We start from the raw sequence: 23352 nt of genomic DNA on the forward strand, positions 1-23352 counted from the left end.
CATTGATTTTTCTTGGGCAGATTTTCTATTTAAGCCACTTATAGAATATAACATCAATATACATGATGGATTCACCACAAGTTTGCTATTACTGTCACTTTTCCTAAAAGTAATAAAATATACAATACATGAAAATTCCAATGAGGTAACTCACAACACATATGGTTTATTTTATCGATGCTTTGTGCCTGTTTTTGAGACCATTAGCCTGTGTCGTTGCAATAAAAACACTACCACACAACCTGAAAAGTCCATTTTGAGTAGCAGAAAACGTTTCATTAATTATACCAATGCTTGGCACAGAATCTATCTCCTTTGGTCAACCACTTTATTTGATTTCCCTCATAGAAAAGCAAACAGACGTACTGCATGTATGTCCGCAACTCCTTGGCTACGGAGAATTTTCAAACCGAATGTAGCAATGATTGAGGGCGCTGAAAGTCATGCACGTTCCTCACTCTGTGCACACAATTTGTGAATGAAGGCATCAAAATTAGGAGCTTCATAATATTCCAACATATTTCCTGATATTACAACAGAACTCAGCTATAAGGCACCATGAAACTTAAATGCATATGGCTGTTATATATTGTCAGATGAACTAAACATTTTCTTTGGATGTTGGCGTGGACAAAATCTAAAAATGTCTGCATGTTTGCATGTTGCTGTCAAGCAGGCTCCTGCACTGAGATCATAGTGCATTCATCCTACACGCTCTCTCCCTGACACCATTTCCTTTTCCCCACAGCCAGCTCCTGCTTCAGCAGGAGAGGAGACTGAGGAGGACAGGCAGTTCAGGACCATCTTCCAGCAGATTGCCGGAGACGTGAGTACCGAAATGTCTGTTCTCACATTGCAGAAATCAGGCAAAGACAGACTGAGCCCCTGACAAACACAAATGCTTTCATGGTGCAACATGTTCTGGTTGGAGATTTGAGCTATGAATTGCTTGTGTCTTTATGGTTGTTTTTTTATTTTTAAGTGCCGGCATTTTAATGCATTTAATTCACCTGCTCTAGCCATGTACCATGTTACCATGTAAACAAAGTGTTGATTGATTTAATTCCCTTGTTATTACTGTAATTTCGTTTGTCTGAAATGCTTTATGCTCTAGGAATTATATTAGTATTGCATTAAAAGTGTTGGATATGTTAACACATTTTGTGTTTATGGGCTGTGAACTCTATCTCCTTTTACACGCATTAACTGACCTGATTTGCATTCTCTTTCAAGGATATGGAAATAACAGCTAATGAGCTCAAGAACGTGCTCAACAGGGTGGTTGCAAAACGTAAGTTCATTCTACATTTCTGTCATAGTTCTAAAAGGCTGTTGTTCTCAGGCTTGGAACTATTAAGCCATGAATAAGAGAAAGACTAGTGTTACGACTGTTGATGTTCAGGACAAGGGCTGATCAATAATTCTCTTGGGCAATTACAGTACTTCACTCTTCTTTTTTTGACCAAATAATTTCTGCTGTATTAAATGAAGAAATACATGTTGACAATATCCGTTGGGATCTTGGCATCACAAAAGAATCTGGAGCATTTCAAACTGTGGAGTGAATACTTCCTGCCAACTGGCTAGAAAGAGAATGACAAACATTGCAAAATGATACTTCCAGAGTGCTGTGCCACAATAAAAGCATTAGAAGACATACTGTATATTTTAACACATATTGGAATACATATGAGAAGTTACAAGCAATAGGAAGCCACTGAGACCATTAAAATCATTTGACAGATGCTATTTAAGTTATGTGAGGATCCTGTGCTTTTTCACAACAGACTTTGTGTAATTTTTTTCTACAATGGAATTGTCAGTCAGGAGTAGCCTGGTTTTGAGCAGATCACTTTTTCTCTCTGCAGACAAGGAGATGAAGACAGAAGGCTTCAGTCTGGAGTCGTGCAGGAGTATGATCGCTCTCATGGATGTATCCTTGTCGTCACTGCATTCACCACCATTTTCAGGGGCTTATGATTACGTTACCACACCACACATGTACTGTAGTTTCTGATCTTGGTTTCCAGAGGTCATGTGGCTTTCTCTCATGTAGTTCACGTGAACTTTCTCTCCTGTCTTCTTGAAATAATTGGCTCCAGAATTCTCATTATATTTCATTGTCTGTCTGTGGCCACGGTGGTCCATGAAAATGGCACTGCTTTTTTCTCTATGTACTTATACTGTATATGTGTACATTGCATGTCACAATTTCTCCAGCGACCAACCAGCCTGGTATCAACCACAGTCTTTGCTTAATCGTATAAAAGGAACCGGAGTGAGAAAATGAGCCAGCTGTTAAGGTGGTTAGACAGCCTCATAGCAGCCCAAGCTGATGTGGGTATGCAATTTAAGATGCAGGATCGGAGTTGACCAGATTGGCTGAGGAAACCAGAGGTGGGTCAGGAGGGCTATCACCCACCCATCAAGAGGTGAAATGAGAGAAAGGAATACAATTAGATGAAAGGAAGAATCTGAATGCTGGGAAAGAGGGATAATGCTTTCTGGATTTACACATATTCAGAGAAGATCAGATGTTGTATCTTCCTTCCCCAATTTTTTGTTTAAAGAACGTCAATCAAAATAACAACGTACAATACAAATTTTACATAAGCAGGGCTCAGCCTGAGGCCTCTCACTCTCTGACTCCATTAGTGAAAAGTGTTACTGGTCCTAACTCTGTTCCCTACAGACTGATGGTACAGGCCGGCTAAACCTGCAGGAGTTCCAGCACCTCTGGAACAAGATCAAGCAATGGCAGGTAACAGCACTTCTGGCTCTAGCATTTAACCTACAGTACTAATGAACACGTCAAGGCTCATTTCAGAGGGGGCAGTCAAAAGCTGGAATGCCCAATCCATTGTATTGCATATGGGTGTATGATTGGTAGATCAAATTATTAAGTTCAGGAACATTGATTTATTTATAATTATAATTGCTTACACTTATATAGCACTTTTCTGGACACTCCACTCAAAGCGCTTTACAGGTAATGGGGTCTCCCCTCCACCACCACCAATGTGCAGCATCCACTTGGATAATGCGCCGGGAGCCATAGTGCACCAGAACGCTCACCACACATCAGCTATCAGTGGGGAGGAGAGCAGAGTAATGTAGCCAATTCCTAGAGGGGGATTATTAGGAGGCCATGATTGGTAAGGGCCAATGGGAAATTTGGCCAGGACGCCGGGGTTACACCCCTACACTTTTCGAGAAACGCCCTGGGATTTTTAATGACCACAGAGAGTCAGGACCTCGGTTTTACGAAGGACGGCGTCTTGTTTATTACATTATAGTGTCCCCGTCACTATACTGGGGCATTAGGACCCACATGGACTGCAGGGTGAGAGCCCCCTGCTGGCCCCACTAACACCTCTTCCAGCAGCAACCTTAGTTTTTCCCAGGAGGTCTCCCATCCAGGTACTGACCAGGCTCACACCTGCTAAGCTTCAGTGGGCTGGCAGTTGTGAGTTGTAGGGTGATATAGCTGCTGGCTATTTAATTAAGAATTTGGCTTTCAGGTTTGATAGGGTAGTGCAACAGTTCATTTTGCAACCTTGTAGCTATTGGGATTTGGGTAAGGTTCCTGTGTTGAATTGTTTTTCTTGTGACCATGTGGGTTCTGAAAAGGTGTTCCTTTGTCCTCCCATAGTTCACAGACATGTTGATTGGGTTAAACAGGATCTGTATTTAAGTCCTGCAATGGGCTGAAAATAGATGTGTGGGTGGTGTTGGCTTTTCTACTTATAGTCATTTGGAAGTTGAACTGAACTTGAAGTATATTTTTTTCAAATAAATCTGCAAAGTATCTTCTGCAGATAATGTTATAGAACTATGGATTTACAACCATCATGTTTGTAAATTACTATTGCATGCACCATTAAAAGAATAACTTTCCTTTTGAGATGGTCCTTAGGTAGATAAGGACAAGCCAAAAGTCTGCCATCAAGAGAAAATCCCAACCTGCACTGTCAAAGAGGTCAATGCTAATGAAGTGAATGTTGTTCTTTGCTTCCAGGGAATTTTTAAACACTATGACGCTGACCATTCTGGAACTATCAACAGTTATGAGATGCGCAACGCTGTAAATGATGCCGGTGAGAGGACAGGGGGCTTGCATATGTCTAAGTATCTGTGTACCGAGAGCACTGTGTTGTGTGCTACAAAAGTGCAATCGCAATGAAGCATGTATAGTAGTTACTGAACATAAAATCTGATGCAAACTGGGAGGTAAACATAGTTAATATGTTGCAGTTGTTCACCAAATTTGTTTGCTCCGACATTTTCAGCTTGTGGTGTTTGGTATGTATTAGTTCTATAAAAAATCATCTTTCATTCCACCTCACAGATGGGAGACGTGAAGTACCTTAACAAAGCAAATGCTGCACATTTCCCTCTCTTCTACCCCTCCCAGGCTTCCGTCTCAACAACCAGCTGTATGACATCATCACGATGCGCTACGCCAACGAAAACATGAATATGGACTTCGACAGCTTCATCTGCTGCTTGGTCAGGCTGGAGGGGATGTTCCGTAAGTGACCCCTGTCAAACCCGACATCCCCCCCCTAGAGGGCGCTCCACTGCTCTCATTATTGTCCTTGTGCTTGTTGTGCTCCCCAGGTGCACCCTCTTAGCTTTAGTATTTAAAGACTTTCGGACTGTACCCTGACCTGCCTTTGGACCCGTTTGGATTTGGATGCCGTTCTTTGTCTTCCCCGTTCACTGTCTCACAGATTGTCACTATTATTTTGTGCACTATTAAACCCCTGTGTGTTTCATTTTACCACGCCTCATGTTTTCCCCAGCTCTTACGGCATCGCATAGGGTCTACTACAAGACCCGACACGGATCTCAGTCTGTGTCCATGACAACCCCCTTCCCACCACACAATGAGATCTCTGGTCTGGGTCTCCATTCTGATCAAATATTCTCTATTTTCCTAGGAGCGTTTCATGCCTTTGATAAAGATGGCGATGGAATAATCAAACTCAGTGTGTTGGAGGTAAGCAGAAAATATGGCTATAGCAATTTCTAGAAGTACAGCTAATCCAGCTCATGGAGTATCGTATTTTTATTACTGGGGTCTTTTGAAAAACAGCTTAATATGGTCTACTGTATATAGTAAAACTGCAGACAAAGTGAAAAAATGGTTATACCCAATAGCCCAATTTACAATTACAAATTTAGCCAGTCTGAGTCAATGTGAGAGCCTGTACATGTACTCCTTCAAAATGTTGAACACACCCCTGCCTCTCTCAGCTTTAATAATAGAGACCACTCCAGGTATTTACATCAAGCCAGAACGTCATTAATTTAGGTAAAGCTCTCACTTGCAGCTTTCGTTGAAAATGCTTTCGTTGACATGGACCTGCTTGGCAACAGCCTGTAAAGCAGAGGTCAACAATCTGGTTCTGGTGTGCTGGTGTGTCTCCAGATTCCAGCTGGGGTAATAACAATCTGAATCATCTTATTATTCGCTTAATTGGACCAGTTTCGTGTCTTTTCATAGCTCTTAAGGCACTGGTGCTTTCAAGACACCTAGACTTACTGACACCCAGGACCAGGACTGGGGACCCCAGCTGTAGTTGATGTAGTGCCCTTCTTGTGACTCTGGATGTGTGTTTTTTTGCAGTGGCTCCAGCTGACCATGTATGCCTAGAGGTGAACTCCTGCATCAGCGGCAGTAGGTGAGCTGGGCTCTCCGAACACTTCTGACGACAGATGGCACCAGCCTTTACCTCATTTTTTAACAGCACCAGCCTCAGCTGTGCCTCAGACTCTCCCTCCCTTCCCCTTCCTGCTTCGCTCACTGCAGACCCAGCACGTTTCTTTTCTCCATCATATACCTCACACGGGCAAAGCCATTGCCACCACTGCCCTCTGTCATGCTTTCTTTCTTTCCTCTGTGTGACTAGATCCGGGACTCGGTTTCTTTAACGAGCACCCATGCACTGCAGGCCCTGTATGACTTCCAGTCTAAACCTTAAACATTGCTCATCTGGAAGAAGAATCCATCTCCATCTGCCTTTTTAAAGAGCTAAGGAGTATACAATTTAGTTGAAAATGCTTTCGAAATACAATTTCTGCTTTTTTATTCTTGTGAACTGCTGTCAATAACCATCAGTATACCTACAAAAGCTTTTTGTGTTTCTAAGGAACTACTTTCATTTTGTGCTCAAACTGTCTCGATGATCTAGGTGCCAATAATAACCTCTACTGAAACCCACTGCTAATGTTTCTACACACACGCCTCTTGAGTGTTTCCTCAGACATGACCTCCTATAGCAACAAGGATTATTTGATAACAAATGAGTATTTCGACTGAAAGGCCAGTGTTGAACCCTTGAAAAACAAGAACAAAGAAACAGCAAGAGTCTCACTGAAGATCCGGCGCTGTCTTCTGTGCCTGCAACTAAAAAGTGATTAAATCCATTGGAAGTAACTATTGTCTAATAGTCTGACTAGAATCAGACAATCTACTTATGATTCCCATGACTCTACAACTTGCTCCTTGTGATCAAAATGTGTAACAAAATGTGTTCACAGATTCACAGAATCTGTAAAACACTGAATAACAGCTCTTGTAACAGTGGGTCGAAATTGGTCTAGAAACAAAGTTTGATTTCCTAGCAATAGCTGCAGTTAACTTTGCTAATTACGATTAGAAATCTTACAGAAGCACAACCCACTCTGTAATTTTAGTCAGTTTTAAAAAGGTACCCCTAAAGTTTGAAAATATGATAGTAAACTTTAGAGGTTCCCACAAAAGGGTATAAGCTTCTTCAAAACTGATTTTCAAGTTTTAAGGAGAATTGTTTGTGGAATTCTGAGCTGTGAGGACAAAGACCAGTCTAGTTGTTACAGGACAAACAACTCGGGACATGGTCCTACTGAAACTCCAAGCCTCTTCATGAAACCTGTGAATATTCCACTCCGCCCCCAGACTCTCCCCTCCCCCAGGTGCTTTTGGTGCTAGGGTAACCATCGTGAATGAGGAAGGGTTGGAATTCTGCTTTGAAAGATTGGGTAAAATGTGTGTACTGCATTTTTAATCAAATAAATAAGTGTTGGCTGAATTTGCTTTGTTGAGTCCTCCTGTGAAACATCACATACCACACAGAATCTTCCCATGAAATGTGACTGTCATAATGAAATCATATAATTAATCCTGCTAATGTGCGAGTTCCTCTCCAAGACGTTCCATGGTGTGGCTACTCCGGTCTTTAGATTCCTCAGGTGATGGGATGATTCCAGGCCAATCTAGTAATCAAATGCCTCCCAGAGCCTGCTTCCTTCCTTTCTCAAATGATTGTTTAGGTAGAATATCTCATTCGCTGGGCAATGTCTGCCAGACAATTGCCTTTAAGGTCAATAACAATCAGGCAATCTTCAATACTCAAGCAGGGCATTGTTTTTGTACTGGATCTTTCATTGCTCGTACAGTTTAGTCACGTTTTGTTGAATAGCTGTAAAAATTCCGAATCAACCAATTGTAGAGATTTTAATTATTCAAATGTCAAACCTTGAGCACCTTATATTTTTGTTAAACATGACTTGATTTTTATCTGAAGGAACAATAATATTCAATCAACAAACATATCTCCTCACTATTTAAAATTTAAGTAGTTTGCCTAATGAGCCATTGATGTAAAACCAGGAGACTATTGTGTTTTCATTATGCATCATTAAACATCTTTACTAATCTATCTTAATGTAACCCAGGCTAAAATGCTGAAGCATCAGGTTTAGTTGCCCGAATCTATGCACAGATCTTCTGAGACATTCAGTTAAGACTATTTCATTGAAGTTAAGAGGATATCATCCTTAGGTGTAATGATGCTTTTTGTTTTTCAATTAAAAAAGACAAGAATCTGTACTCGTTAATGAAAACACTAATAGAAGGTAATATCAAAAGAATTACAATGAAAAAGGAAATGAACCTGAAAGAAACACGCAAAGGCCAACAGTTAAATATCAGGAAAGCTTCAAACTTTACTTTCTTTTGCAGGTTTCCTTTCTTTTATAAAATTTCAACAACTTCACAGCTTTGTACCTTAAATGAAAAGGTATTGTCAAGAAATTATGGAAAGGCAGCACTGAAACTGCTGCATTGTTTTCTCAAAATGATACCCCAAAGACAAGGTTTTGCACTTCAGGAAAATAATGTGACACTTAACAGAACCAGACGGTTATACAAGCCAGTAACGAAAATTTTGAATCACAACAAATACCTTTTAAAAACTTAAGGATCAATAACTGGTGCTTAGGAGAGAAATTCAGCAGAATGGCAGGGTAACTCACAATGCACAGTATTTCAAATACTCATCACTTAAGTAGTCTGATTTAAAAAAACAATTTTAAAATGTCAAGGCTTCAAGTATGTAAGTTTAAATGATCTTTTCTTACTATATAAAAATGATACTAAAAATACTAACCAAAGAGTTTCTTAAACAAAATATTTCTGCTCATGTTCCAAGTACGGTATGGAAATCTGTGTTCATATTCCTGATACAGTCTTTTATTCACCATTTAGACTTCAAGAAACAAAAGAAGCCAAATGCGAAGGGCTGTGATCTCACAATCTGTGTTTCATGCTTGAAAATACTCTTTACAGGATTAACACTGTAAACAAATACAGAAAAGTACAAAAACACTCACACGGTTAAAAAAAGAACTTTCATCTACACTTTCATCGTTTATAACGTGTTGTAACTGTCATCTAACATCTGCAGAACTTTAGGCTCCCAGACGTGTGTGAGGAAAGAAAAACAGAACAGAGAACTAAACCGGTTTTGCTATGCATCTACGTGATTCGCTGCTCGAGAAAAGAGATGGAATAGTAAAAGACGGCCGGAGCCCTTTCTTTTATGAAGCTACAGTGCCAATGGCTTCAATCCTACAGCACACAACCATGAACGCAACTTTTCAAGTGAAAACATGAATCTGTGAGGGGCAGAAAAGAGATGAAGGCATTGGTTGTCTGCAGCACATGTGCTAAGTGGCCGTTTGCTATTCTCTCTAATCAGTATCCGCTAGTGAGGAACGTGACAATCCAAAGCTGAGTGGAGAAATGGCACCCGGAGATACCCACTCTAATGGAAGACTACAAGAAACTAGGAAAAGAAGCAGTTTACATTTTTGATGCGTTCTATATGCGACACTGAGGCACTTCACGTCACAGATGTGAAGGAAAAGGAACTGATTTCCGACTGCTGATCTGATTCCTCCAAACACACAAAGTAAATGAGAAACCACACAGGAGGTTCAACCTGGTTATGGTATGGCACCGATGCTGCCAATAAACAGCATTTGTATGATGTGACATGTGAAAATGGCATCACTGGGGACATGGTGAGTACCATGTGAGTAAAATAACATAAGGAAATATAACAAATACACACAACAACAAACTCGAGTATGGTGTTCCTTTTCATGACTCAGGTGCAATACTTATTCACCACTGAAATGTTCAGCACAAGCAGAGGTATTAAACTCTACACTAATACCCATGGCTGCAATGAAACCACACACACACTGTAATCGTGCTCTGTACCATCACTGCAAACAATTTCCTGTCATAAAAACTCAACTTTAGGCACTTCAAGACCATAGCACTTCAGGTATGCGGCCTATTCTTTCACACCAACTTGTAGTTTGCAATCACAACACAATCTAAAAAAAAAAAAACAGAAAAACAACAGAAACCCATTCAAACCGATCAATATATTTCTAAGTAATTAAAACAACAAGAAAGAAAGAAAGAAAGGAAGCAGCTTTTTTAAAGTGGATTTAAATCCACAGATTTCAGTATTCTCTTTAAAGCTGCTCAGCTTAGTCACTCTGCTGCAGCCCAACAGACAGTACTGGGACACAGCAGGATTGGTAGGAAAGGTATAGAGATATTTAGCCTCAAGGAAACTCAGAAACATCAGTGTTCACAGCTGGTGCAATGCTGTTGCGAAGGCCCTTGTCACGTTCAGTATTAACAACACAGGACCGTGGCTCTTGCAGGTGATGTCAGCAAGACAACCAGCAATTTTGCACAGCATTCTGGTTCCATAGGCATAGGTTTGCAGGACATTTTCTGCTACAGAAAAAAAATTAAAAGTTCTAATTGTTCTAAAGTACAAAAACAATCTTTTCAACTGCCTACAAAGACCCCGTTAGTCAGGATCTTAAACAATTTATCAATATTATGATACATTGTAGTTATCCAGTTAGCAATAAACTTAGTTTGTATTTAACCAATTTGTAAATACTGCTATCAGTAAGGTGTCAAATCCAGGAAATGAAGAAAAATTCAATATTATTTAAAACCAGGATGCACTGCTCAGAAAACTGTTTCATACACTATAAGTGTAGTTTTTCTAACCCCCTACCCATACAGTTGGGCAAATAGGTTTCTGTGACATTTCCTTCAGTAAGTAACTGCTATGCAGACGACAACACCTGTGCTTAAGTTTCTCTGAAACAAAGAGCTGACTGCTCAGTTTTACTTTTTTGGTCTGTATTAAAAAACAACAACAAAAAATGTCAGGCAACAGAATTTTAAGAAATACTAGCACAGAGGGAAAAAAGACGACAAATATGCCTGAAGAGAGCCCTCCAACAATAATAGCTGAGCTCTTTTCAGTCATATTTCTGGATGAGGGTTCATGGGGACAGCCTCTGTTTTCCTCTGCTAACCAGGGATTCACAATATAGCAGCTGAGTGACAGCCCTGCCTGCCACAGCCACAGTGCAGGTGTTTCTGAGGAGGTGGACTGAGCCAGCCTTCAGCTGGCCCTCCCTGTCCCCTTTCATATCTAATCCATTGGGAATAAGACTGTCCCTCCTGGGCCTCTGGGTCAGGTGAGGTGGAAAGGCTGACAACGCAAGGAGGCCTTTTTCTTTGGGTTTTCCAACATGCTTCCCAATGTGGGAAAGTTTCGTCATTAAGGATCCACTTTGCTGTCTTCTTCCGCATGTTTCTGCATGTGCCTGGGAGCGTCCTGGAGAAAATGGAAAAAAAAAACCCATCAATATTGCGGACAATATATACTTCCTTCAAAACACAACCCAAAGCATTCCCTTTGAAACTATCTGTCCTCAGGAAAGAATGACGGTCATCTACCATTTTTCTCTCAATAGTCAGTTCTGCTCGGGACTAATAAAACTGCACACACCATTGACACGTAGCAGAATGACAAGATCAAATAAAATCTTTTTCTGTAATCATGGTGTCAAAAATACCAGAAAAGAATTATGTATTATCTTTTCAGTCAAAAGTACTTTCTGCCATTCTTTGTTATTTTAAAGCAGTAACCATTCAAAAAGGATGATTTTTTAGCTTATATAAGGCCTTATATATAAGGCTGATATAGAGGGAACTGTTCTTAATAGCATTCAAACTTTACAGGGGAATTCTCATTACTGACCTAAGAGACTAATGACAGTGAAACACCTCCAACAACACCTGTAGTAATCAGGTGTTTTGGTGTGCAAAATTGAGGTAATCAACCTTTTTGTCACATCATGACAAGTCTGAACTGCAATTAAATGTGTGCATGCAAAGTACTGCAAATTGGACTACGTAGGCCTGAGCCTGGTTACAGAACGTACCAGCTTGGACCCATTCCTGACGGTGAAGAAGGCGTCGCAGTTTCTCCAGCGGCATTTGAGGGTCTGGAAGTTGGGGTTGGTGTGGTCTGTCAGGAGATGATGCTTCAGGTGATCCACCACGCCAAAAATCAGAGAGCAGCCGTGCCACTGCCAGGGATGAAGAAAGAGGGAAGAGACAGTCATCTCCTGAGACACACTTCTATAGTAGCGCTTTAATCAGAAAAGGGCAGACTCAGACATAAAGCCCCTTTATTTCTATAACAAAAAATAGAGTTGATTGCAAAATATGACTTCTCTGCACTCTGCCAAGTGTTTAGTGTCAAGTCTCTCCTTTAGATCTGTTAGATCTGTGAGAGATGTTATTCAGGAGGATTACTGCAGTAGAATCATATCAAGCAAATCCTGTGGCCCAAAATAAAATATTGTATCCAGAACTGTACTTGTCAAGACACCATTTTTAATTTGGAATGCTGAACATTGGTAACGGCATTTGTTCTTTTTTATTAGCACTGGAGTTCAAGGGTTCAAGGGTTTCTGGAGCATACATTCAGTCTTCTAAAGTGGTGGTATTCTCTCTTGTGTGTCCTGTCCAGACAATTTAATTAAAAATTGTTAGACATAAATCTTCCACATACCATAATTTTGAATATATACATATTCTTCCCAACTGAGGTAATACTGTATATGTTGTTTGTAAAAGCTAACATTTTATATTTATATATTTTACATAGTATTCCCATAACTGAAATGTACAAGTACTATGAATACTTTTCATCCAGTATAGTACACACATTTCCTCAGAAATTGATAATATCAATGTGACACAATTTGTATTTAAAACACAGAAGGACATGCAATCGTCTCCTGTAAATTGCATGGTGTCAGTAGTTGTAAAAAGATCAAGGCTCTATGTGCGTCTTTCAGGAATATCTTACCCAACAGCGGTAGTTCTGCATCAGGTTCAAGCGTACTGCTTGGACACTCCCGTCATAGCAACCCGTGTAGATCTGAGAAAGAAACATTTTCCATTACATTCTGATTTTCTAAAACATGGGATTGATTGATATTAAGGAATGCATTTATATTATTCTTAAGAATTATTTAAAGGGAAAGCATCTCATAATCATATGAATCATTTTGAATCTGATCATTAATAATGATTAAAAGTCCCCACTTCTTGATACAGTCATCTACTATATTCATAGCGGAGTGAAAAGTAGCTTACCATGCTCTTGTGAATCGCCATGCACATCACCATGTCCTTGTGTCCACCATAAACCTGCAGTCGATCGTGAGACTGAAAAACAAGTTTTCAAATAGGGAGAAACTGCCTTAAAATACTCTAAGACCTCTAAGGCAATTATATCTGGAAAAATTACATTTGCTCATATAAAACCATTTCTTTAACTATAGTCACCGAAAGGTTGCTTACTTATAGCGAAAGGCTTTTCAACATACTTCCTCCATCTTTTACCCAGCAGTGACCTTGGGACAGCACACTTGAAAATTGCTGCGTGCTCCACAACCATATTTAAAGGAAAAACATAATGTACTTCATGCCTGTGATCTATATACCTCTTAACATGGTTGATTCCCTCTGGCCCTACAGCAAACATGAGTTATCAGATAACCATCTGCTGAACTTTGCACTTGGTGTTTTCTAACATTACCGCTCTCAAGTGTGTTTAAACTAAAATGACAGGGGTGACTACTTCTTTATTCATTTTGAACATTTCAGAAAAGCAAATTCATTTCTCTTTTTGTGTATATGTTTGCTGATAAAACCAAGCACAGTTTTTCTTTACTTCCCAAAAGACATAAAAAGTTAAACATGCCAACATTAGATAAACTAAGATGAAGAATTATTTCAGCTTAGTAATATTTTTGCTGTGTAGCTCATGTGTTAGGCACCAATATCTGTCCCTGTGTTCAGTAAGTTCTCTGGGCAGTATTCCAACGTGCCTGCTCCTTGACAAGTTTCTGTGCCTTAAAGATTCTGAAAACAACAAATATAATATTTTGTTCTTTTTAACATTTATAAAGCTGGTACTTCAAGAACCCCCAAAATGTACCTCATTATATAGCCAAATACAAATGTTCCAAATTTAATTTAAACCCAATCTATGCATAAGCACTTCATAAAAGAAACAGTTGTTTAGTAAACACAAAAATGAATTTAGTGCTGTGTCTCAAACTGGAAGAAATGTTAGTAAATAAAGCCTGTGGAGAGGCAGTGCGTACTACATCAACAAAACTTCAAGAGGCCTGCAGGGCAAGGATTACGTAAGGGATGAGCCAAACAGACATGCTTTTTATGCACGAGTGTATCACTAGTTTTTAAGGATGATGCATCTCCAAATCAGCATGTGGTTGTTTTTTTAACAGGACATAAGAGGAACACACTCAGCCCATCAAATACATTTGGTTGGTAGCAGAATAATCTAAATAATCTGATTTATAAATTTGTAATAACTGACTTAAAACTTTCAGGATTCATTTATAGCTCTGTTTCCCTGGGATTTGAAGAGTCTCCTGAGAAACAGAGCTAGTTAAATAGCTCATGCTAGAAAACCAGAAAAGTTTCTTCTTTACCCTTAAACCAGGGTAGGATTTGGCCCAGCTGGCTGGAATTATTGAATGTGCTTACCTGCAGTTCATAGACGCGCACCAGTTTATCCAGACAAGCTGTGACCATGACGTTCCCCAGGATCGTCACCACGGTGACGGCGTGGCTGTGGCCTTTGTAGATCCGCACAAGCTCCCCGGTCTGAATCGACAGGGTGGGCAGAGCAGCCAAAGAAAGCAGGAGATCAGTACAGGAAAAACACAAATATGCCAATATGGGAGTGCACATTACTCACACTTCCGCAGCCTCTTCCCTTACTGTACATGTCTTCTACACTGTGGAAAAAGTACTGGGGAACAAGACTACAGACTTAGGCCTGTCCACATTGGTGTGCTAACACTGTGTTAGAGATTCAATGACCTTTTTTAAATCTTCTTAACCTAGGTAACACAGTGCTGAATTTGGCTCTTGAAGACAAATTATATGAATGATGTCTGGTCACAAACAAAAATACATATATTTGTCTATTTTGTTGCAGAATATGTATCTTCTACGTTTTTTCTGCTTGACAACTTAATGCAAATATGTGGTTCCAAATATGACACATTCACTCACACTGTAAAAAATGCATGCGACCAGCAAACCCTTCCCTGAATTTAATACATATGACCACAAAATACTATAGCAGTTATGTTGTACTATAAATCAATATACTTAGTTAAGTTGGTCATTAGTCTGTTTTCAAATGATGGACTTGATTGAAATCCTTAATGTAGAATAATGAGAATAAGAACTCTTTTCCATTACTATTCACAATCCCACAGACATAACTCACTTACATGGATGTTGTGAGCATGGACCGACTGGTCACTGGATCCACTGAAAACCAGGTCATTCACAACCTGAAAGAAATATTTATGTAAAGCTGTTAAGGAGAGGTAAACGTTCAGGAAACCATTGTCTACCGAGAAACAAAACTTCAGGCAGCAAAGTCCCCTCTTACTAGTTATACATTTAAAAACGTCACTCTCAATAATGTTGCGGTTCTCATGCAATGAGGTAATAAGATAACACAAATAACGTGCACATACTATGACCACAAGTAGAATTCCTAAAAATTCTTTGACTTTCCAAGATTTTCGAATTTTCGTAAAAAACATTTTGACAGGAAATATTTTAAAAATTAACTGAACTTGTAGGAATCCCATTTCTGGACACTCTACTCAAAGTGCTTTACAGGTAAAGAGGAATCCCCTCCACCAATATGCAGCATCCTTGTGGATAATGTGAAGGCAGCGATAATGTGCCAGTACACTCATCACACACCAGCTATCAGTACGAAGAACAGAGTGACGAAGCAATTCATAGATGGGGATTAGGAGGCCATGACTGGGAAAGGACAGGGGGAAATTTGGCCGGGACGCCGAGGTAACACCCTTACTCTTTTAGAGAAACGCCCTGGGATTTTTAATGACCACCGAGGGTCAGGACCTCGTTTTTATGTCTCATCTGATGGACGGAGCCTTTTTACAGTATAGCGTCCCTGTCTCTATACAGGGGCATTAGAAACCACACATGAGTGCCCCTTGCTGGCCCCACTAACACCTCTTCCAGCAGCAGCCTTAGCTTTCCCAGGAATCTCCCATCCAGGTACTAACCAGGCTCACACCTGCTTCAGTGGGTTACCAGTGGTGAGTTTCAGGGCAACATGGCTGCTGGCAAACCAATACTAAGAGTGGGAAATGAGTGCAGGAACGCCTTTCAGCTGGCTGGCCGTGAATCACCTTCATGCACAGCACTGTCTTGGTGTGACCCTCCAGGGTGCGCAGCAGCAGGCCGCTCTTGGCGTCCCGCACGCTGATGGTGCAGTCGTACGACCCCACCAGCAGGATCCGCCGCGCGCCCTCCTGGGCGGTGGCGATGCAGCTCACGGCCCGCGGGGCGTGGCACTCGAACACGTCTAGCTGCTTGTTGGTCTGCGGAGAGCCGGGGAGAGCAGGGGGTTACAAGAACCGAAGCATGAACAGCAAATGGCAAATTGAAGCTGTGTTGGTGTACACTGTTCGTGGGGAAAGGCAAAGCATCAGCTAATAGTTCAACTAGGTAGCCGAGTCAGAATTTAAAGGCTGCAAAGGAACAAGTAAAAGTTTATTCCATGCTGAAAAGAGAAGAAAAGAAACACAACATTTCAGCTGTGAAGCCACACCTGAAGACAACAAAAATCATTGTGTTTCTTCTCTTTTCAGCATGAAATCAACCTTTACTTGTTCCTTTGCATCAGTTAATAGAACACTTTTATAAGAATCACCTGCATTATTCAATACCCAATTTAAATGCAGTTGGCTACACCAGCACACATCCATCCATTTTCTAACCTCTTCATCCAATTTAGGTTTAGAGTAGCCGGAGTCTATTCTGGGCACAAGACAGGATACACCCTGGATGGGACGCCAGTCCATCGCAGGGCACACACAGACACAAACGCACACACTCACACCAGAGCCAATTTTCCCATGTGCCAATTAACCTACTAGTTTGTCTTTGGACTGTGGGAGAAAACCGGAGCTCCATACAAACATGGGGAGAACATAAAATTCCATACACATATACACATCACTCTCCCCACCTCCGCACCCTGGGAATTGAACCCAGGACCCCAGTACTACAAGGAAGCAATGCTAACCAGTGTGCTACTCTGCAGCCCACATAAAATACAATATAAAACAATGCACAAAAGTGGACATATATGATAGTGTGCATCAATTTGATATTCTCAGTAAAAGGAAGATTCTTACCATAAAACCTTCCACTGCAGCACAATCCCTTCTCAATTTGAGCCCAGCTTGGAAATGTACCAAGGGCTGTTATAGGTGTCTTACCTTCAAGCTGATGCTGACCACCGTCCCATTTGCCAGCCCAGCGTACAGCACTTTCCAGCGACTGTGAAGACACAGCACCCGGTCCAGCTGGCAGAACTGCTCCACGCACTCGAAGGTCTGCATGACAGACAGCAACCATCAGGTACAGGGGGACCTCCAGCCGGTCCACACTCAGGGATTATTACGCCCTAACACGGTGTGCAGCTCTCTTTGTGAAACCCAAGGCTTGCTTGTTGTCACCTTGGTCTTAAATGTTCTAGGTGTGCATGTGCCTCATCACTGAAGGGCTTTGGAAATTACCTGTGCCTATTCAATTTAATTAATTTACAGTACAGATGCCACTTTGTCCTAGACTGGTCCTCATTAGTGACGACTCCCAATTCATCCTTAACCACTAAGCAAGACCAATGTACAGTAGCTTGCTGGGCTGTTTCATGGGTGTTCATCTACAGCATCTGGCTTACTGGTCTAGTCTTAACTGAGTCTTAATCTTCAGTGCACATGCTACAGGACAGTGAGACCTGCTAGGCTCCTATAATAACTCAGTAATCTTATTCCAGACCCTTCTGTACTGTAGTGGTTTCAATGGCAGTATGACTTTGCCATCACTCCCATGACCAGTTCGTTTTCACATTCCAGGTAATTTTGTCTACTGCACATGAGATCAACACTCGGGGGTGCATGAAATTGGTACACAGGTACACATAAGGATCTGGCAGTCTAAAAACCCTGATCATGCTGGGCCATAAAGTCTAACCCTACCATCCCTGAATCGCCTGCTGGATATCAATAAAGATATATGTGCCTGTGCAGACACACTGATACAGGTAGTGCTTGCATAGTATGAATTGTAAGAGTACAGTGGACATTACTTTTGTGCTAATATGTGCACGGCTGGAAAAACAGAGAAGAGTAGGCGTGAACAGCTTCTGCTGCTGGGTACCTTGACGTTATAGCAGCGGATTGTGTGGTCGCTGGCGCCGGTGTACAGGTACACAGGCATCCCAGGACCCTGGGACACCATCAGGCAGTTCACTTTGGTTGTGTGCCCTTCAAACACAGCCACACACTTGCGGGTCTGAAATACACAAGCATCTGGGTTCTTAGGCATAACACATTGAAGTTTCATTATATAGATAAAAGCTTTTACACTATGAATGCAAAATAATCTTTCTGTCTTATGGAGAAAGTAACTACAGGTATATTTCCCAGTGAGGTGGAAGCTTGTAACTCTCACATCAGTGTTCAAAAATAGCTTAATTAGGCACCTAAAGGCTGGATCTGGCAAGGTCTGTATTCCCTGACAAATCAGGGTTAATCCAAAGTACTGACAGTGTAAATCACACACTCTGGATTTTAAAACAATGGAAGAACACTAACCCCACTGGACTACTGATACTGACATTTTCAGTTGAAATACAGTAACCATAATAACACATAGAACAATACCATCATCATTATTACAGAAAATTAACCTTACTACAAAATCTGTGGAACATCTGTGTAAGAGCTTGTACTAAGAGGATAGTTTTCTGTTTATCCCAGAAGTACAATTTAATCCTCAGGTTGGATATGTTGGGCATCACCGGAAAATACTGCTGATTTAATCACATCACAACTCTCCAGGTGAATCCCCAGAGCTCTAGAACATGTGTATTGAGGTAATTCTGTCTGACATGGTATCTCAGGAATATATTTAGCAGAGTTGGCAGCAATGTTAAATAGTATGTTTCAATGCCGTTGGCCACTCTGGCATGCGTTTGTGATTCAGCATTGCAAAGTGGTCCTCCGTCCCCCCAGTCTCCCCTCATACACTCACAACCAGGCTGAAGGCTCGCACTGTCTTGTCCCCAGAGCAGGTGTACAGCAAGCCATTGTGGATCTGCATGGAGTTCACAGCAGCCTGGTGGCCCTCAAATGCCCCCTCTGTGGGCTCCTCCTCTTCGCCAGGCTCCGATGACACCTCTAGAAAAACGACACTTCCCTTTGTTTCGCTCTTACACAATCCATCAAGAGCTTTTAAGAGAAAGAAGCTTAAGAAAAGAACTGAAGTCTGCATAGTGCTGAAGACTCTCTGGTATGATTTATAAACTACAAGAAAACAGTTGTCCTTCCCTATGTTAGGCCTAGTTTAAAAAATAAGCTGACGTTCTAATAAGAGCTAGGGTTTTTTGCATCAGCTTCTTCTTTTTTTCGAATAAATACTAGATCATTTTCAGTTTGACCCACAGTCATTTTCTGTGTTATGGACGCACCTATTCTAAAGATCCCAACATTAACCACCCATGTACTGTATATATATTCATATACATAAAGACATGCCAAAGGATTTTTATTTCGCCTAGGAAGGAACAAGCAACTGTGAAATAAAATAAAGCGTCATATTACAATGTTCATGACCATGTTTTATCTTTATGTGTATAAAGTACGTAGTGTCCTCTAAGCACTCATTCTTATGTTTTTTAGCAACTTTCAATGACGATATTTCCCAACTTTTTTTAAGCAGATCCCTGAACATTATCTGAATTACTGGTCTCTATGCTATGCCCCAAATGAACATTTATGCTGCTTGTGCCACTCAGAAATAATTTTCCACAGAGAAAAAAAAATGTTCTTGTTTATATGAGATAGTACTGCGTTTATACAAGTAACACTGTTCACAAATTAACTATTGCATTTAAATGGAATATTTTCTCATATATAAAATAGATACTTTTCTCACATGAAAGCAATACTATCTCGTATAAACAAAATCATTTTTTTCTCCATGGCGCTAATAAGCTTCCATAAGCTTTTTTAAATTCTAATAAATAAATAAATTCTAATAAAAAACACAAATCCAACTATCAATTATTTAGCAGCTCTCAGCATTAGCTTTCAGTGCATTATCTTACTATGTAGCAGTTATTACAACACTTGGATATAAAGTAGGTGGTGGTAGGCAACAGTGTATGGAACATCAAGGGGTTGCATTTACTACTGCTGGCTGTGCTCCCTGGAAAAGAGTGCTATAATACAGAACATACAGAAAACAAATGAAGAAAAAAGAAATGTATCCTCAAAACAAGGGTGAAAGGGCACTCTTCCATTACATTCTGGACTTGCAAAGATAAATAATACTTCAGAGAATGTTGATATAGCAACATTATCCAGGTGCCTTCTTATGTAAGCTGCATAGTGGCAAGTAACCAAATACCTACGGTTTAGAACAAGCCAACCAGATGTCAGTCACAAGTCTAACCAGACATGCAGAGGAAGAACCAGGAACTTTTCTCCAACTATCAGTGTATTTGATTAATTTTTCTGCAAAATACTTGTACGCAGCGTGCCTTTAAAACCTCTGTCGATATAAATAATAATGTAGCGCCTCAGTTACTAATACCATTCCCATAAGCAGTAATTTCAGCCCTCACAGGACTATTTTTATCAAAGCTAATGTGTACTGCACTAATTTCGTCCTGGGAGGATGGAGTTTGTAACATGCTCCGACTGCTGTGGGCTCTGTCAGCATGCTGAGTGAACACTGGGCTCTTACAGAAACATGGACTTTAAAGACACAGGGGGGCAGGAAGCTATTGAACATTTTTCTTCTAATCGATGTGTCGAAGAGAACAAATGAGAACCGTAAAAACTACAAAAACGTTTAAAACTTAATGTCAGTGGCAGTGGTTTGAGCAATTTGGCTCTCTGATCCTTACGTGTCAGGACTCTATTTTTTCAACAATAAATGGAAAGTTTGAGAGAAAAGGTGTTGGTGTTCTCTGCAAAATTACAAATTTAGAGCAAAACAGAGGATAAAAGGGAGAGAAACTCAATTGTTAAATTGTTCTATTCCCATTGCTAGCAGCATATGTACAATACTAATAACAGACATTACATACCGGCCATTAAAAACTAAAAAAAATGAGGACATACACAGTAGACTCACCTGAAGAATTCTTTGATCCTTTCACAGAAGACAAAGGTACCTGGGTTTTACTGGAGAAACAAAAGAAACATGAACACTTTTATACTAAGGTCTGTAGTTGTTGTTGCTTGCTTTGAAAGGTCAATATGAATTGTGTCGCTGAATAATAGAGAACAGTAGAGAAGCTAATAGCATCTGTGCACATGATTACTAATATTAGTGTTATCCTGCATACTGAGTACAAATTACCTTGTTGCACAACATTTTGGAGAAAGACACTATCACTACATTTAAATCGCTGTAGACTGAAGCCAAAGCCCAGGTGTTGTACTGGCTGACTATGAGCTTGAGCACAAGACGTGAAAGAAATATCCTCCTTCTATTTCAGTCATGTCAAGGTTTTACAACCTAAAGGCATATGTTTTTTGAGGTTTTATACAAATATATTTCTGAGGTTTCATATAAAAACAAAATGCATTATAGGTTGAATGAGGTTGATGAGGCATATGATTAAAATTACCAGCATACGTTATATTTTTGTACATATACATTCACACTTCATTGTGATGGTTATGGTATGTGGATAATACAACGCCCAGAAAATTGGCTTTGCAGCCATCTATGCTCACATGACTAACACACTTTATGGCTAAGTTCTAGAACTGTATGTTGCTATTAATAAAACAACTCGCAACTGACCTTCCCTTATTCTTGCCCCTGCTGTTTGTGCCCAGTTCACTGGTGGAGCTGACTTCGTCACAGCCCAGTTTCTGGGCTTCCTGCTGTTGGTGTGTAGCCGCAGAGGAGGACTCTCCCTTGGCCAGGGACCCTTGCTTCTCATCCCCGGACGAGTCTATGGAGACCACCTCCAGCTGCGTGCGTGGGACCTCCATCACCTCCAGAGAGGAGTCGCTGTCCGCGGTGCCCTGTTCCAGCCCCACGAGGAGAGATGTGCCGCCCTGGCCTGGCCTGGCCTCCCTGCCCTGCTCTGCCTCCTCCTCCCCCAGGCCCAGTGAAGTTGACGTGCTCACCCGCCCTCCTTTGGGGATTTTTCTGGATTTCGCCTTCCTGGTGGGCCGCGTGCTGTCACCATCCTGCTCTGTGTCACTGTTGTCCTGCACGTCGCTCGCTTTTCTCAAGGATTTCTTCTTCTTCAGTTTCTTCACCCGCTTCCCGCTCTTGGTCTCTGGTGATGGTGCCACCACGGAAGACTCTGCCACAGGTTCTGGCCTCTTGCTCCGGTGTGCCGCTTCTCTGCTCGGACAGGCCAGCGTCTGGACCCGGGTGCCTGGCCTGTCTGGTGCCGCAGAGGTTCCCAAGCTCGTGGGAGAGGCCTTCTCCTGCTGCCGGGAGCCCGGCGATGGCTGAGACAGGCTTGGGGAGCAGCACGAAACGGGCTTCACGCAATCTGGTTAGGGAGATACATCAATGGGAGTTACAGCACTGGTGAAAATGAACTGACCTCTATTTTAAAAAGTAAATTAAAAATGTCTTACTATACATGCTTACTGGGTTACTTATTAGCTTCCCTATTTATATGTCTACTAATCCTGTGATCACATTTCAGTTTAAAGCCTTGGTGTTGTGCTCAGCATTTTTGTATAACATATTTCTGGCTGAGCTGAATTGGAAAGTGAAGACATGTGCAGTTTACAATTAAAATGCAACTTCTGTATCCTTTGACCATGTTTTGGAAGTACACTCCTTTAACAAAAAGGCCACCTTATTTCTGGTCAGACTAGACCCACCTCTGGCCATAAGTGTAATTTATTTCTCAGAAAAAAGTAACATGCCCTGCTTAACCCCCTCTGAAAAAAGCAGGATTCCCCAGTTTTCGCAGTGTTGTCCCTTGAAAAAATGTGCAGTCTGCGGCCTGCAGGGTGAGCTGTGAGGCTGACCCGCCCAGATTACCTTGGCTGGCGGAAGAGGGCCGGGGCTGCGGGTCCTGGGAGCCGGCTGTCAGGAGAGGCTGCCGTCTGCCTGGGGAGACGGGCTCCTGCTTGACGCACACCGTGAGGGCGACGGCGGCTGGATCGGCTGGCGAGAGGGGGGCCAGAGGGGCAACGTGCAGGGGTAAGGGGGTGAAAACAGTGGGAGGGGGCTGGCCTGCGGGACCCGGAGTGCCCTCAAGCGTGGGAGAGAAGGGGGACGGATGTGTGGCAGCTGCTGGTCTGTCTCCCGCTGCCAGCTCCTCTCCCACTGGGCCATCAAATCCCTCTGCCAGACAAAATCAGAAGAGTGCAGGGGCTGAGAGCAACTCTGCTCGCATTTGACACGCAAAGCAAACCCCATTTTCGAAATGAAGAAAACACAAATAGCCAAGCAATACCGGCTCACATAAAAGAATAATAAACCAATGTCATAATAATAGTCAGCCAATGGGTCACTTTCTGAAGGAC

At 41.4% G+C, this 23352-nt stretch overlaps 2 protein-coding genes across 3 annotated transcripts in view; one reads left to right on the forward strand and one right to left on the reverse strand.

The window, feature by feature from the left end:
* LOC102695785 (calpain-3) overlaps positions 1–7076 on the forward strand; it is a 47984-nt gene extending 40908 nt beyond the window's left edge. For both annotated transcript variants that reach the window (XM_015350967.2, XM_015350970.2), the window contains 8 exons: positions 749–826; positions 1234–1291; positions 1869–1933; positions 2693–2761; positions 4019–4097; positions 4415–4531; positions 4944–5002; positions 5633–7076. In XM_015350967.2, coding sequence (XP_015206453.2) covers positions 749–826; positions 1234–1291; positions 1869–1933; positions 2693–2761; positions 4019–4097; positions 4415–4531; positions 4944–5002; positions 5633–5659 — 552 coding nt within the window. In that variant the 3' untranslated portion in view covers positions 5660–7076. The remainder of the gene's footprint in view (positions 1–748; positions 827–1233; positions 1292–1868; positions 1934–2692; positions 2762–4018; positions 4098–4414; positions 4532–4943; positions 5003–5632) is intronic.
* Positions 7077–7967: 891 nt separating this feature from the next.
* The window catches only part of LOC102687019 (zinc finger protein 106), a 30653-nt gene continuing 15268 nt past the window's right edge, over positions 7968–23352 (reverse strand). The window contains exons 10-22 of the mRNA XM_015350946.2: positions 22865–23170; positions 21653–22361; positions 20975–21024; positions 18866–19011; positions 17990–18124; positions 17047–17163; positions 15952–16143; positions 15007–15069; positions 14249–14368; positions 12827–12898; positions 12537–12608; positions 11602–11748; positions 7968–10991 (exon numbers count right to left, since the gene is read on the reverse strand). Of these exons, the coding sequence (XP_015206432.2) occupies positions 10935–10991; positions 11602–11748; positions 12537–12608; positions 12827–12898; positions 14249–14368; positions 15007–15069; positions 15952–16143; positions 17047–17163; positions 17990–18124; positions 18866–19011; positions 20975–21024; positions 21653–22361; positions 22865–23170 (2186 nt within the window). The 3' untranslated portion in view covers positions 7968–10934. The remainder of the gene's footprint in view (positions 10992–11601; positions 11749–12536; positions 12609–12826; positions 12899–14248; positions 14369–15006; positions 15070–15951; positions 16144–17046; positions 17164–17989; positions 18125–18865; positions 19012–20974; positions 21025–21652; positions 22362–22864; positions 23171–23352) is intronic.

This window comes from Lepisosteus oculatus, chromosome 8 (assembly GCF_040954835.1).
Source record: "Lepisosteus oculatus isolate fLepOcu1 chromosome 8, fLepOcu1.hap2, whole genome shotgun sequence".
Taxonomy (NCBI): Eukaryota; Metazoa; Chordata; class Actinopteri; order Semionotiformes; family Lepisosteidae; genus Lepisosteus; species Lepisosteus oculatus.